Raw genomic sequence first — 13269 nt, 5'->3', positions numbered from 1 at the left:
TGGACGTGTGGTATGAGCAAAGGAATTCAAGGGCGAGACTGAGGTTTGGGTCAAGGGATGGAAGGATGGAGAGACCATCTACCGAGAAGACCCAGACTGCAAGAGGAGTCTGTCTGGGACGTGAGGGAAGTGGAGGACGTGAGTTTGGTTTTGAACTTGGAGATGTTGAGTAGGCAGTTGGATGCGAAGCCAAGAGTTCTAGAATGAGGTCTGGCTGGAGACACAAAGTTGGGAGTCATCAGCAAGTGGATGGTATTTAAAGCCATGAGACCAGATGAGATCACCAAGGGAGTGAGCAGAGATACAGCAGAGAAGAGGGCCTGAGATGCCCCACCATGTAGAGCTTGGGGAGGTGAGGAGCAAATAGCCTCAGACATGGGTGAGGAGCAGCCAGTGAGTTATGAGGAAGCCATGCCCCAGCAGCTGAGAAGAGACACTCTGCAGGAACAGGGGTGATCCACTTCTTAAATGCTGCTGATAATTCAGTAAGATACATCCAACAGAGCTGGCTGCTGGGTTGTGCCAGTTATTAGTGCCCCTGTTGTTGGCAGAGCAGTCGGGGAGAAAGCCTGCAGAGAAGGGGCTCAAGAGAGAACAAGAGGAGAGAAATTGCAGAGTGAGTATAGCCAGCTCTTCAGAGAAGAATTGCAGTCCAGGGGAACAAAAATCCAGCCAGGAGAGTGTGAAGGAGGGGAGGGTCTTTAGAACATGGGAGAAATTGTAGCATGTTTGTGTGTTGATGGGACAGCTCACTAGGAGGGGAAAAAACTGATGATGTGGACAAGGCAGCAGAGCGTGCTGGCTGGCTGAAGGAATGTCCTCAAGAAGACAAGAGGGGACAGGATACCCAACACGAGTGGAGGCATCTGTTCTAGGTGGAGGTGCAGGCTGTTCATCTGTAGAAATAGGAGAGGAGGCAGAGGATGTGGGCACACCTGCAGGTAGGTGGCAAGGCTGACCTTTCTAGTGTTTGCTGATCGGAAGGGTGCACAGTGATCTGTCTTTGCTGCACAGAAAGATGGCCTCCGACATCTGTAACACCAAGATCCAGCTCTAAAGAATTTCTGGCTCTCGAGTTTGTGCATCTCGAGTCTGGTTTTTCCCGGGACACCTCTCTGTCTCTGTGTGTTGGTGGCTTTTTGTCTGTCTCTGTGTTTCCCATCCTCTCCCACCTACGTCGTCTACCTCTGTGTATCTATCCTTTGTCTTTCTCTGTCTGCCCCCTCCCTTCATGTTCGTATCAGGGCCTCTCCTCTGGGCTTAGTTGTGGGGCCAACTTTCTCATCCCGGCCGGCACTTCCAACCAGAACTTCCAGTTTCTGCCTCACAAAGAACCCCATTTTGAAGCCAAGTGAGGGTGGGGCTTCCAAGAACCTCGGGCTGCCTCCATCTCTGGATTTACTTATTTAATAAGCCAGCATGTGGCTCTGGGTCCATATTAGGCTCTTGCATAAGCATCTTCCAATATTAATTCATTTAACCCTCCTCTATGCGGTAGGTGCTATTGATAGTGCCATTGCACAAATGGGGACACTGAGGCACAGAGCATCCTTGTTACTTGGACTCAGGCAGTCTAGCTCCAGAGTCTCAGCTCTAAACCACTAGGAACACTGACCATTTTTCTAGTCCTTCTTTCCCCAGCCCTGCTCTCTGAAGCAGGGAAGACTCTGCCCTGTGAGACAGTGCACCCGGACTTGGTCTACCTGGTGTGTGACTTTCATCACCTCACTGCCCTCCGTGGGCTCCAGTCAATCAAATGAGGGGGTGGAACATGCCCAACCCTCGGTGGGTCCATGACCTCACTTTGACAGTAGTCAGTCAGCCTAAGTCCCGGCCAATCGTAAGCTCGAATACCAGCATTGACCTGGCACTCACCCCTCAGCAATGCCAAAGCTAGCCACCCCCACTCCAGGTCCCAGCCCTTCCCAGAAGAGAAAGAATTTTGTAGAATTGTGGACCCAGGCCACAAGAGGGCACAGGTACCCTGACTTCTTCCCACACAGGCCTGTCACCTCACTTAACCCAGCATCCTCCCTCTTGCCACTCCACCAGAAAAGAGTGAACTTAGTATCCACTCTGGGTCCAGCCCCCATGAGGTAGGGGAATTCCAAAGTGGGGAAGAACAACTGTGTTTCTGTCACCACAAGAGGAGTTCACAGCCATGACCCAGCCCACCGCCAGCAATACCCGGTGAGCATCGACACCGATGCTCAACCTCATGTCTAGTCCTCATTGTCAATGTCAACCCACAACACCAATTCAACTGTATGTCAACACCTCCCCATCCAAAACGTTAGGCTTGGCCCCATCTCCAGCCCCAACCCAACTTAACGCCAAATGCCTCCCAACTACAACTCAACCCGATCCCCTAAACTAACTCCAATCCCATCTTCGCTACATGTCCATTCTTCTCCCAAAACTCACTTGCAGTTCCAAAGCTCTCTTCAGACCCACCCTAAACCTGACCACAAACTTTTCTTCCTAGTGGATGGAAAAATTAGGGGTGCAACAGGTGTCTTCGATGGAGGCCTAGATGGGTTCACTGGTTTTGGGGGGGTGTCTCTGTTTCTCTTACTGTCTTTGAGCTGCTTAACAACTCTATAAATTACAGCTAGCCAAAAGCAAGGCAAATAATTCTTGTCCATAAGTATGCAAATCAGTTTTGGCAGGTAGAAATACAATCCCCCCTCACGTAGAATAAGACAGTTTTATATCTATTTATAAATTCATTTCAGCATTCCTTATTGCCTATATATATGTGTGGTTCTTTGTAACATCTTGCTAGTTTTATCATTTATTAATGAATAGAAGTAAAAATAATTTTATTGATTTTTAGAGAGAGGAAGGAAGAGAGGAACAGATATCTATTATTCCACTTATTTATGCATTCATTGGTTGATTCTTTTTTAAAAGATCTTATTTACTGATTTTTAGAGAGAGGGGAAGGGAGGGAGAAAGAGAGGGAGAGAAACATCCATGTGTGGTTGCCTCCCAAGCACCCCCCACTGGGGACCTGGCTTGAAACCCAAGCGTGTGTCCTGACTGGGAATCCAACCAGTGACCCTTTGGTTCCCAGTCCAGCACTCAATCCACTGAACCACACCAGCCAGGGCCATTGGTTGATTCTTATATGTACCTTGACTGGGGATCAAATCCTCAACCATGGTGTAACAGGACAATGCTCTAACCAACTGAGCTACCCAGCCAGGTCAAAATAAAATCTGAAGCATATGTTCATTTTCTATATGTAGGAGAGTCATGGTTAGAATGTTTTTAAAAAATTATCTAACACAAGACTTGACCCCTATATCCAAACTTCAATTTTCCCCTCTACGAACCACTCCGACGTTGATGTTAAAACTCACTCCCTCTGGCTCAACCCCTTACCCTTATCCTGACACCATGGCTCTCTTTCCAGACTTCCTCTGGTCCCCATCCCTGGCCTCCTTCCAGATTCTGACCCCACCTCTACCCCTAATCCCTAATCCCTAATCCTGTCCCCTCCACCCGGAGGATTAAGTCACAGCCCCACCCAGTGACATTTCCAGGAGACTCCTACTCATTCCCAAAACACCCTCTTCCTTCTTCCTCTTCCCTCAAACCAGTCCCCCCCACCCCACCCCCCCACCGCATGCTTCTCCCTCACTGCCTCCATCCCCTTGGACTCCCTCACCCCATGTGACCCTGCTCCTCAAAGGCCACTTATCCAAAGCACTGCCCCAATCCATGCCCACATCCTACTTCAAGGACAGCTGACTTTCAATCACCTACCTGGATTACCTTCTTGGGCCTGATTGGGGGGGGGGGGCGGTGGGAAGGGCAAATAGTAGAGTAAGTCTGGGCATCCTTCTGTGTGTGTGTGTGTGTGTGTGTTGTTTTGTTGAAGAAAATGGGCTGGAGATAGAGTTGGGCTGGAGAGGAGGCCAAGAACTGGAATTTAGATGTGTTGCACTTGATGCGGAGAGGTAAATTTGAGATGACGCTGCGGATGGCTCTTGTTTTGACGGACAGGCCAGGGGGCAGGGGTACGGTTGAAATGGGGCAGAGGGTGGGAAGAGGGTAGAAAACGGCCTTCTGGGGGGCGATACAGATTAAGAATGTGCACAGGGTTGGAGTGGAGATTGGCAGTCAGGTGATGTTGCAAGGGAGGGTCATGGGGATTTGGGGTGGGTTTGGGGAAGGAAGTGATGAGTTTTCTCCTTCCTTCTAGGTGGGTCCTGCTGCCTCCAAGTTCACAGTGGGTTCAACTCGGGCTTTGGGCAGGGCCAAATCTGGGTCCCAGCTTGTCCTGAAAGCTCCACCCCCAAGCGGAGGGCCAAGCCCAGGCTGGGGGGGTGCCTAGCACAGCCTGCTGAGCCATTGGGGGTGGAGAGGGGTAGGCCAGCAACCGGGAAATGCTGAGGGCGCTGGGGGAGGGAGTTCAGGGGTTAAAAGGCATGGGTCGGGGCTGAAGTTGGAGGCAGCTGGCTGCGGACGCTCTTCACCCAGGCCCCTCACCCAGGTAGGGTCTGCCTGGGGCAGGGGCTGGAGCACTGAGGGGAGGGGGCGGGGGAATAGAGAGAGGGAACAGAGCTGAGTCAGGGAGACGGAGCGGGAAGCCGAAGGCTCAGTTATAGATAGGAATCTGCAGAGACCGAGAGCTGAAGCCGCAAAAAGATGGGAAGCTCAGTTTGAGACCAGGTGTCAGAACAAAGCCTGAGAGGGGAGGCAGGACCGGGAGAGGGGCCGGGGGAAGCACCAAGGACCCCGCTTGCTGGAGGGCAGGGGCGGAGGGCTGGCTTCCGGGGTTGAGGGGCAGCAAGCCAGTGACCTGGGGGGGGGGGGGAGGTGCACGCTGCCCCGCCTCCCGGATGGGTTTGGGGAGGGGTTCTCAGAGTGAAGGAAGGAGATCGACAACTGAGAAGCTCCGGAGCAGAGTTAAGGCGGGCGGGGCGGGGGGTGATCAGAGATGGGGGTTCCGGCCAGTCCTTAACACCTCCCTTCAACTTCCCAGGCCCCTCCCGCCCTGCCGCCCACCCGGGATCCGCCATGTGGTCCCTGGCCACTGCGATCGCCTTCCTGACCATGACCTTGTCAGGCGGTAAGAATGCGCGGGGGTGGAGGCGGGGTGGCCACCCGGGACAATGGTAGGAGGGGTCAGGACGCGGGGAGGGGGCTGGAAGCCGCGAGCTCCGCCCCCCCGCCCACTCCGGGCAGGGTCCCGTGGGGACAGCCCTGAAAGCTTCCTGCTTATCCCTGAGTGACCTGGTTTTCTGGCTGGGGTCAGCCCACTTTCCCCACCAGGCCCCTTTTCTGTCTTACTCTGCGCCAGAAAGCCCACCCCCAGCCCAGCAGCCCCTCCCACATTCCAGACCCCCTGGCCTCCCTGAGTGAGAGGAGTCCCAGAGACACAGGTTCGAATCCTGACCGCTGCCACTCTGAGCAAGTAACTTCGCTTTTTTGTGGCTAGCTTGTCCCATCTGTAAAATGGGAACACATAAGTTCCTTCCACAAAGGGTTGTTGAGGTAACGCCTGTCTGTGCCGAGTGCCTGGCAGGCAGAAGGGATGGAAAGTTAGTCCTCAAGTTTATTTTGTTAGCTGTGTTCTCTATCCATTGCAGCTCCTTCCAGAACCTTCTAGGTCTTCCTTTCATCCTGGGGGTGACCCCAAACCTGTCTGATTCCTCCCAGAGTTAGTCGTCTCCCTGCCAACTCTGGAAACCCCATTTGTGGGTCATTTGTTCATTCGATCATTCATACAGATGATGTATTATAGGCTTGTACCCTTGAAACCTATATAATTGCATTAACCAATGTCACCCCAGTAAATTCAATTAAAAATAATAGCGCTGCTTGCCAGGTGGTGTGCTGGGTGTGTGCAAGCAGAGACAGAGTGTCTGCTCTCAGTGCCCAAAGCCTAGCGGTTCAGCTGCAGACACTATTCCAATAATTAGCTGATAATTAGTTACAATTGTAACACAGGGGATGGCTTCAAGGGGCCAAGCCAGGAGCTTAGAGGTGCAATGACAGCTCCCTGCCAAGTGGCCTTGTCCCCGCCACCCCCCCACCACACACACCCAAACAACTAGACCCTTGAGCTGAGACCCAGAGGAGGGAGAGGTCCACGGGCACCTGACACCCAGCACCACCCTTGGCCTGGAGGTGGGGTGGCTTGTCTCCTTTGGAGACACTCCCAGGACTCCTGCCCAGGTCCCAAGCCCCTCCTGGGTGCCACACCCTGGGCTAGGTACTCCACATGCATTGGCTTGTGGAGTCCCCAACAGCCTTGGGAGGTATGTGAACTATAATTAGTTTTATGGCTTCAAAAGCCAAAACTCTGGCAGAAGAGTCCAACCCCAAAGTGGTGCCTGAGTCAGGATCCTTAATCCACACTGTCTGCCCTGCTCCTTGCATCCTGGACATTATGTCCTGGCAAACCCTCTTCATTATTTTATTTTTTTAGTTACTGATTTTTTTTTGAGAGAGAGAGGAAGGAAGAGAGAAAGAAACATCAATTTGTTGTTCCACTTGTTGATGCATTCATGGGTTCATTTTTTTTTTTATTTTAGAGAGAGAGAAAGGGAAGGAGAAAGAGAGGGAGAGAAATATCAATGTGTGGTTGCCCCTTGTACACCCCCTACTGCAGGCCTGGCCCACAACCCAGGCATGTGCCCTGACTGGGAATCAAACTGGAGACCCTTTGCTTCACAAGCCCACATTCAATCCACTGAGCCACACCAGCCAGGACCACGGGTTGATTCTTGTATGTGCCCTGACAGGGGATCGAAATTGCAACCCTGGCGCACCGGGATGATGCTCTGACCAACTGAGCTACCCAGCCAGGGCCCATTTTTATCATGTTAGACTTAATGGTCTGCGTAGAATCGATTATTTTTTATTTAAATTAAATTACATTAGAAGTTTATATCATTGTCCTAAGTGGAAAACCACATTCTTTGCTATAAATAAAAGAGAAAAAATATCCTGCGCAATGAAACAAAAATGGTATGTTTATTGGGTTGGACCAATTGTCAACCTCTCCCAAAACAGTGATGGCAGATGGTTCGACTTAATAAATTTTAGGTTGCAGGCTGAGGATTCTGCTCCCTTTGGGTTTTAAAAAGTGAGCTCATTTAGCTCATTAGATTCCACATATGAGTGAGATCATATGGTATTTGTCTTTCACTGACTGGCTTATTTCACTAAGCATAATGCTCTCCAGGTCCATCCATGCTGTCACAAAGGGTAAGGTTTCCTTCTTTTTATGGCTGAATAGTATTCCATTGTGTATATGTACCACCACTTTTTTATCCACTAATCTACTGATGGACAGTTGTGCTGCTTCCAAATCTTGGCTATTGTAAATAACATTGCAGTGAATGTAGGGATGCATATATTCTTTTGAATTAGTACTTTGGCTTTCAGACTCGTAGATAGAAAACAAGCTGTCAGCTGTGTGGGGAGCACTGGAGGTGGAGGGATAGAGCAAAAAAGAAAAAGAAAAAAGAAAAAACTCATAAATATGGACAACAGTGTGGTGATTGCTGGGGGGAGGAGAAGGGAGAGGTGGAGGAGGGTATGGGGAGGTAAATGGTGATGGAAGGAGGCTTGACTTGGGGTGGTTAACATGCAATACACTGATGTGTTGTAGAATTGTGCACCTGAAACCTGTATAATTTTGTTAACCATTCACTCCAGTAAATTCAATGAAAAAGAAAAAATAATAAATAAAAAATTAGTCCTGGCTGGTGTTGCTCAGTGGGTTGAGCACTAGCCTGTGAATCAAAGGGTCGCCACTTCAATTCCCAGTCAGGGCACATGCCTGGGTTGTAGTCCAGGTCCCCAGTGGGGCACATGAAAGAGGCAACCACACATTGATGTTTCTCTCCCTCTCTCCCTTCCTTCCCCTCTCTCTAAAAATAAATAAATAAAGTCTTTACCAAAAAAATTAAAAGTGAGCTCAGTGAAGATTCTACAGGTGTTAAAAGCATATTGGCATCATCCTGAGACTTCTTCTTTGGTAAAATCAGAATTGGGAGAGAGCTGGACAGTGAATCAGTTTCTGAGGCTGCAGAGATGTTACTTACCACCTAAACTGAGCTTGTACCCACCAATGACCTCTGTCCCCACCTTTGAGAACCACTGAGCTAATCCCACTGCTCATGTAGGTTGGGAAGGGACTTGCTGGCCACAGAGCTAGGGACCCCCTGTTGTAGCTAATAACAACAACAGTTTTCCATTACTGGGTGCTGTGTATGTCTTGGATGTAGGATTTTACTGAATCCTACAACTTCCCCATGAGAGAGGAAGCTGTCATCGTCCCCACTTTACAGCTGAGGAAACTGAGGCTGGCAGCTTATAACAGGATCACCCAGCCAGAAAGCAGCACATTCAGGATTGGACTCTCTCTATTCCATTGTCATCTGCTGTGTCTCCAGTGCCAGACAGTGCCTGACACTGGTTGGGCACCTACTGTGTGTCAGACAAGGTGCTAGGTCTGTCTCCTTCCCATGTCTGTAGTGTCCAATATGGTGGCCTCTGGCCACTTGGAGTTATTGAGCATTTCAAATATGACTGGTGTAGCTGAAGGACTGAATTTGTTTTTATTGATTTGAGAAAGAGAAAGAAACATTGATTTGTTGTTTCACTTATTGATGTATTCGTTGGTTGATTTTTGTGTGGGCCCTGACCGAGGATCACCCCCACTAACTTGGTGTATCTGGGTGACACTCTAACCCCCTGGGGGCATCATCCCAGTCAGGGTGAGAACTCAGTATTTAAGTTTCATTGTAATTAATCTACATGGAAGTAGCCATGTGTGGCTAGTGGTCACCATATTGAACAGCACAGGTGTAGAGAAAAAATTGTTGAAAAAGAGGAAGCAGCAAATGCAAAAGGTCTGGTGTGTTTGAAGACCCATGAAACTGGAACAGAGTAAGTGGAGAGCAGAGAGGTAGGAGATGGGATCAAAGAGATTAGCAAAGATGAAATGATTCAGAGTCCTGGAAACTTTGAATTTGGGAGTAGTTAGCCTATGGATGCTATTTGAAGCCACAGAGGAACCCAATACATAGGTGTTAGAAAGATGGATGAGTGGGTGGGTGGGTGGGTGGGTGGGTGGATGGATGGATGGATAGATGGATGGTTGAATGAATGGAGGCTGCCTAGGTGGTTGTGTATATCCATCTCACTTCCGCCTCCTGAAATCCATCCCCATGTTGGAATGAGAGAAAGTGCAGGTGGGGAGAAAGCCGCACTTCTGCTTATCAGAAGCATCCTCATCAGTGAGCTCTTCCTTCAATGCTGCAATGACGGGTATGACACTTCTATGGAAAAGGACATTGTCATCTCTGCTCTGACTCATCTCCACTACATGGGAAATGGCAACTCCCAGTGGCCAAGAAATGAATCCTCGGTTCCGGGTCACCTGGAGCACATTCTGACCCTCTCCCTAAGCTCAGCAACTACCCCTCCAGGCCTCCTCCTCTGCCTGGACCCCAGTTCACTAACATTTTCTCTCCTTCACCAGGCTTCTGTCAGGAGTATTCCAAGATTCTCAAAGGCATCAATGGGACCAAAGGGTTTCTCCCCGGTGGCTACACCTGCCCCCGCCACTCTCAGCCCTGGCAGGCAGCCCTGATGGTACAGGGGCGGCTGCTCTGTGGGGGGGTCCTCATCCACCCCAAATGGGTCATCACAGCAGCACACTGTCTGAAAGAGTATGTGGGGGCCAGGGGAGTTTGGGGTAGGGGTGGCAATGGGACTGGGTGGAGTTGCATTTGAGGATGAGGCTGGAATTTAGCCTGAGATCGGAATGGGTGAGAATAAGGTTTGGCAGGAGAGGGTACTGGGGATGGAACTGGACTTGAAGTAGGTTATTTGGATGGGATTGGAGTTGATGTGGGAGGAGATGTGTTTGGAGATGAGGAAGGTGAGATGGAGAAGAGGCTGGAGCTGGGGAAGGGCTCCTCTTTTCCTCTAACTGCCCTGTTCCTGCACCCACAGCGGGTACAGAGTTTACCTGGGCAAGCACACCCTGTGGCATCTGGAGGCCGGAGAGCAGGTGAGGGATGTGGTGCGCTCTTTCCCCCACCCCCAGTACCAGAGCAGCCCCACCCACCTGAACCACGACCACGACATTATGCTTCTGGAGCTGCAGTCCCCAGTCCAGCTCACAAGCCACATCAGCACCCTGCCTCTCTTCCACAGCGACTGCCTCCCCACTGGCACCTGCTGCCGGGTGTCCGGCTGGGGCACCACCACCAGCCCTGAGGGTACGCACCACCCACCCCACCACTGCACAGGGGGCCTGGGGTCTCACAGGGCGACCGGGGAAACTGGGGCAGAGATGAGAGTAGGCTGGAGGATGATTCTTTTATATATAAAAGTGAAAGTTAAAAAATAGTTATAAAGAAAAAATATAGTTACATATTATACATCATACATAATAAATAAAATTTTGTATATCTTTTATATAAATATAAATTTTAAAATATAGTTACATGTTATAATTATATGTCCTTTATATAAATTGATAAACATAAAGTTATATATGTTATAGGTCATATATTATATAGTTGTATGACTTTATATAAATTTATAAATATAAAATTGTAAATCCTCTGTTATGTGCATATTTACAAAAATAAACATGTATCTGTATATAAATATGCAAATGAGAAAAATTAGATTTTACATTATAATTCTGTGTTCATGCATTCATTTAAATACATTTGTATATAAATTATATATTTTGCATAAATATCTTTAAGTAAGGACAGAAATATAGAATTTACAAAGCAAGTGATATTTTGATCGTTATTAACTGGGATAAAATAGAAACAACCACGTCCTCTGTATGTGAGTTAGGTGTGTGTGAAGGCAGGGCTGGCCAACAGCAGCAGAGCCCTGGGTGTCTCCTCTGCCATTCCCAGCTCTCTGCCAGCCTCATTTCTGCGTCTGTCTGCCCGGCATTCCCCATCTCTCTTTCCACCACTTCCCTCCTCCTGCAATCCCTTCCGTCTCTCCTGTGTTTTCTCTGCCTCCAGTACTCTCACCATCTCTGTCTTCCTATTTCTCCCACCCCCGTCTGTCTTGACGTTCTCCCTTCCCATGTGTATCTCCCCACACTCAGTTCCCAGCCCCATCCCCCTCCATCTCTCCCTCCGCTTTCCTTTCACCCCTCCCCCATCCTTCTCCACATTTCTGGCTCTCCCCCACAGCTCTCTCTTCAAGTCTCATAGCCTGTCCGAGAGAAAGATACCCTTAGACCTTCCTCTCTCTCCTCCCTAGTGAGTTACCCACAAACCTTGCAGTGTGCCAACATCCAGCTACGCTCCGATGAGGAATGTCGTCAAGTCTACCCCGGCAGGATCACACCCAACATGCTGTGTGCTGGCACACAGGAGGGCGGCAAGGACTCCTGCGAGGTGAGACCACAAGGGGATGGGGGCCAGGGCTGCCATGGGCCTGGGTGGGAGGCCAGGATGGAGGGACCGATGCTGGAGGGAAGGGACTTGCCTGTAGCCTCTGCAGAACCAGGCTGTGTCAGGTGAGCTGTCTCCTAGCACAGAGAGTCAAGACAGAGCAAAGTACCCATGGATGACAAACATAATTCATCTTAAGCCCCAGTTTGCCTGCCCAGAGTTGGTTGCCCAGAGCCTGGGGTTGACATGCATAAGAATTAGGGTGTTTTTTGGTTACAAGTAACAAAAAAAATCTAACTCAGACTGCCTCAAGTAAAGCGATGCCTTTGGTAACTGCAAAGTTCAGAGGTTCCTGCTTCAGGCATGGGTGGGTCCAGGTACACACATGACATGTTTAAAACTGACATAAACATCTTTTCTTTCTTTTTAAAAAGATTTTCTTTATTTGTTTTTAGAGAGAGGAGAAGGGAGGGAGAAAGAGAAGGAGAGAAACATAAATGTATGAGACAAACATGAACGAGTTGCCTCTTGAACATCCCTAACCAGGGACCTGGCCCGAAACCCAGGCATATGCCCTGGGAATTGAACCAACAACTTTTTGGTTCACAGGCTGGTGCTCAATCTACTGAGCCATGCCAGCCAGGGCAGTATCCTGAACATGACTCTCACAAGGCTGACTTAAGTAATGTCCTGGAACCATCACTCTGGCCAGAGCTGTGGGATTCTCTGATGGACCAAATCTGGGTCACATGACTAACTGGGGGATGGAAGGGGCAGGGACAAACTTGGAGAATAGGAGAGGGGTCATTCCCCAAATGAAAAAAAAATCAGGAGGCTATTACCAAAATAAGGTACAGTGGATACCACATGGGCAAAATGACAACCTGTGTCCAAGAGAGGAGGTTGAGGTTTGGTTCAGTGGGAAAGGGTATGATAATGAATCAGTGATGAGTGCCTTATCAATAGTAATAACGAGTGTCCTGGGCCCAGGGGAGATGAAGCACTCATGTGTACAAACCCCACCCAGATGGGGCGGGGGGCGGTTAACTCAATCACAAGATGACGTGAAGAAACCATAAAGCAGGAGCAGATTTGGCAGGCAGGTGGTGCAGGGTGGGATTTAGGACCAGAAAAACAAGAACAGGTGTATAAGGTAAACTGTCAGTATTTTCATGAGATGGAGAAGCCGAAAACCAGAGACACAGAAGTCTCTCTCTCTGTTTCAGTGTCCATCTCTGCCTTTCTATTTCTCTCTCATTCTCTGTCCTTCTGTGTTTGCCTTCTGATCTCCACTTGTGTCTGTTGCTGTCTCTCTGTATTCCTGTCCCTATCTCCGAGTCTGTCTCTCTCCATTGTTCACTTTCTCCCTACAAGTCCCCATCTATCTCTGCCTTTGTTTGGCCCCAGCCAGGACCCCACCTTTCTGTCTCCCCCATGCAGGGTGACTCCGGAGGCCCCCTGGTCTGTAACGGGACACTCTATGGCATCATCTCCTGGGGAGACTTCCCATGCGGGCAGCCCAACCGGCCTGGCGTCTACACCCGAGTCTCTCAATACATTTCCTGGATCCAAAACACAATCCGAAAACAGAAAACTCAGGAGAAGAAATGGACAAAGGGCCTGCAATAAAAGTCGGGTTGACTGACCCGCCTCCTTCCCCACCTCGTGCCCTCCTTACTTGGCTTGCCCAGCCCTGCTCTGCCCCTCTCAGGCTGTTCCCCTCAAACCGGCAATTCACGTTCTCCAAAGGTCCCATCCCAGCTGACATTCCGTGTTTCAAAAACACTCAGTTACTGCCAGCGTCACACTCTGCCAGACGGTGTACCCCTGAAACACCCCAGTGCCCTGAATGTCCCAGCCCAGA

General features: G+C 49.7%; 1 protein-coding gene across 1 annotated transcript; it reads left to right on the top strand.

The window, feature by feature from the left end:
* The first annotated feature begins 4352 nt into the window (after nt 1–4352).
* Nucleotides 4353–13066, top strand: LOC123830299 (kallikrein-13-like). Its single transcript, XM_045856389.1, has 6 exons — nt 4353–4501; nt 4994–5080; nt 9509–9698; nt 9985–10253; nt 11272–11408; nt 12846–13066. Exons 2-6 carry the CDS (start codon nt 5029–5031, stop codon nt 13032–13034), a joined length of 837 nt encoding a protein of 278 aa, XP_045712345.1. The 5' UTR covers nt 4353–4501; nt 4994–5028; the 3' UTR covers nt 13035–13066.
* The last annotated feature ends 203 nt before the right edge of the window (nt 13067–13269 follow it).

This window comes from Phyllostomus hastatus, unplaced genomic scaffold, assembly GCF_019186645.2.
Source record: "Phyllostomus hastatus isolate PE091 unplaced genomic scaffold, TTU_PhHast_1.1 phas_scaffold_1224, whole genome shotgun sequence".
NCBI classification, from domain to species: Eukaryota; Metazoa; Chordata; class Mammalia; order Chiroptera; family Phyllostomidae; genus Phyllostomus; species Phyllostomus hastatus.
This window is presented reverse-complemented; position numbering and strand designations above follow the sequence as displayed.

What these genes read in the sequence shown, in the direction of transcription:
- LOC123830299 (XM_045856389.1), top strand. Translation starts at nt 5,029, where the DNA reads ATGTGGTCCCTGGCCACTGCGATCGCCTTCCTGACCATGACCTTGTCA. An exon ending in GACCATGACCTTGTCAGGCG is followed by an intron (nt 5,081 to 9,508) that starts GTAAGAATGCGC and finishes CTCCTTCACCAG; the next exon opens with GCTTCTGTCAGGAGTATTCC. An exon ending in GCAGCACACTGTCTGAAAGA is followed by an intron (nt 9,699 to 9,984) that starts GTATGTGGGGGC and finishes CTGCACCCACAG; the next exon opens with CGGGTACAGAGTTTACCTGG.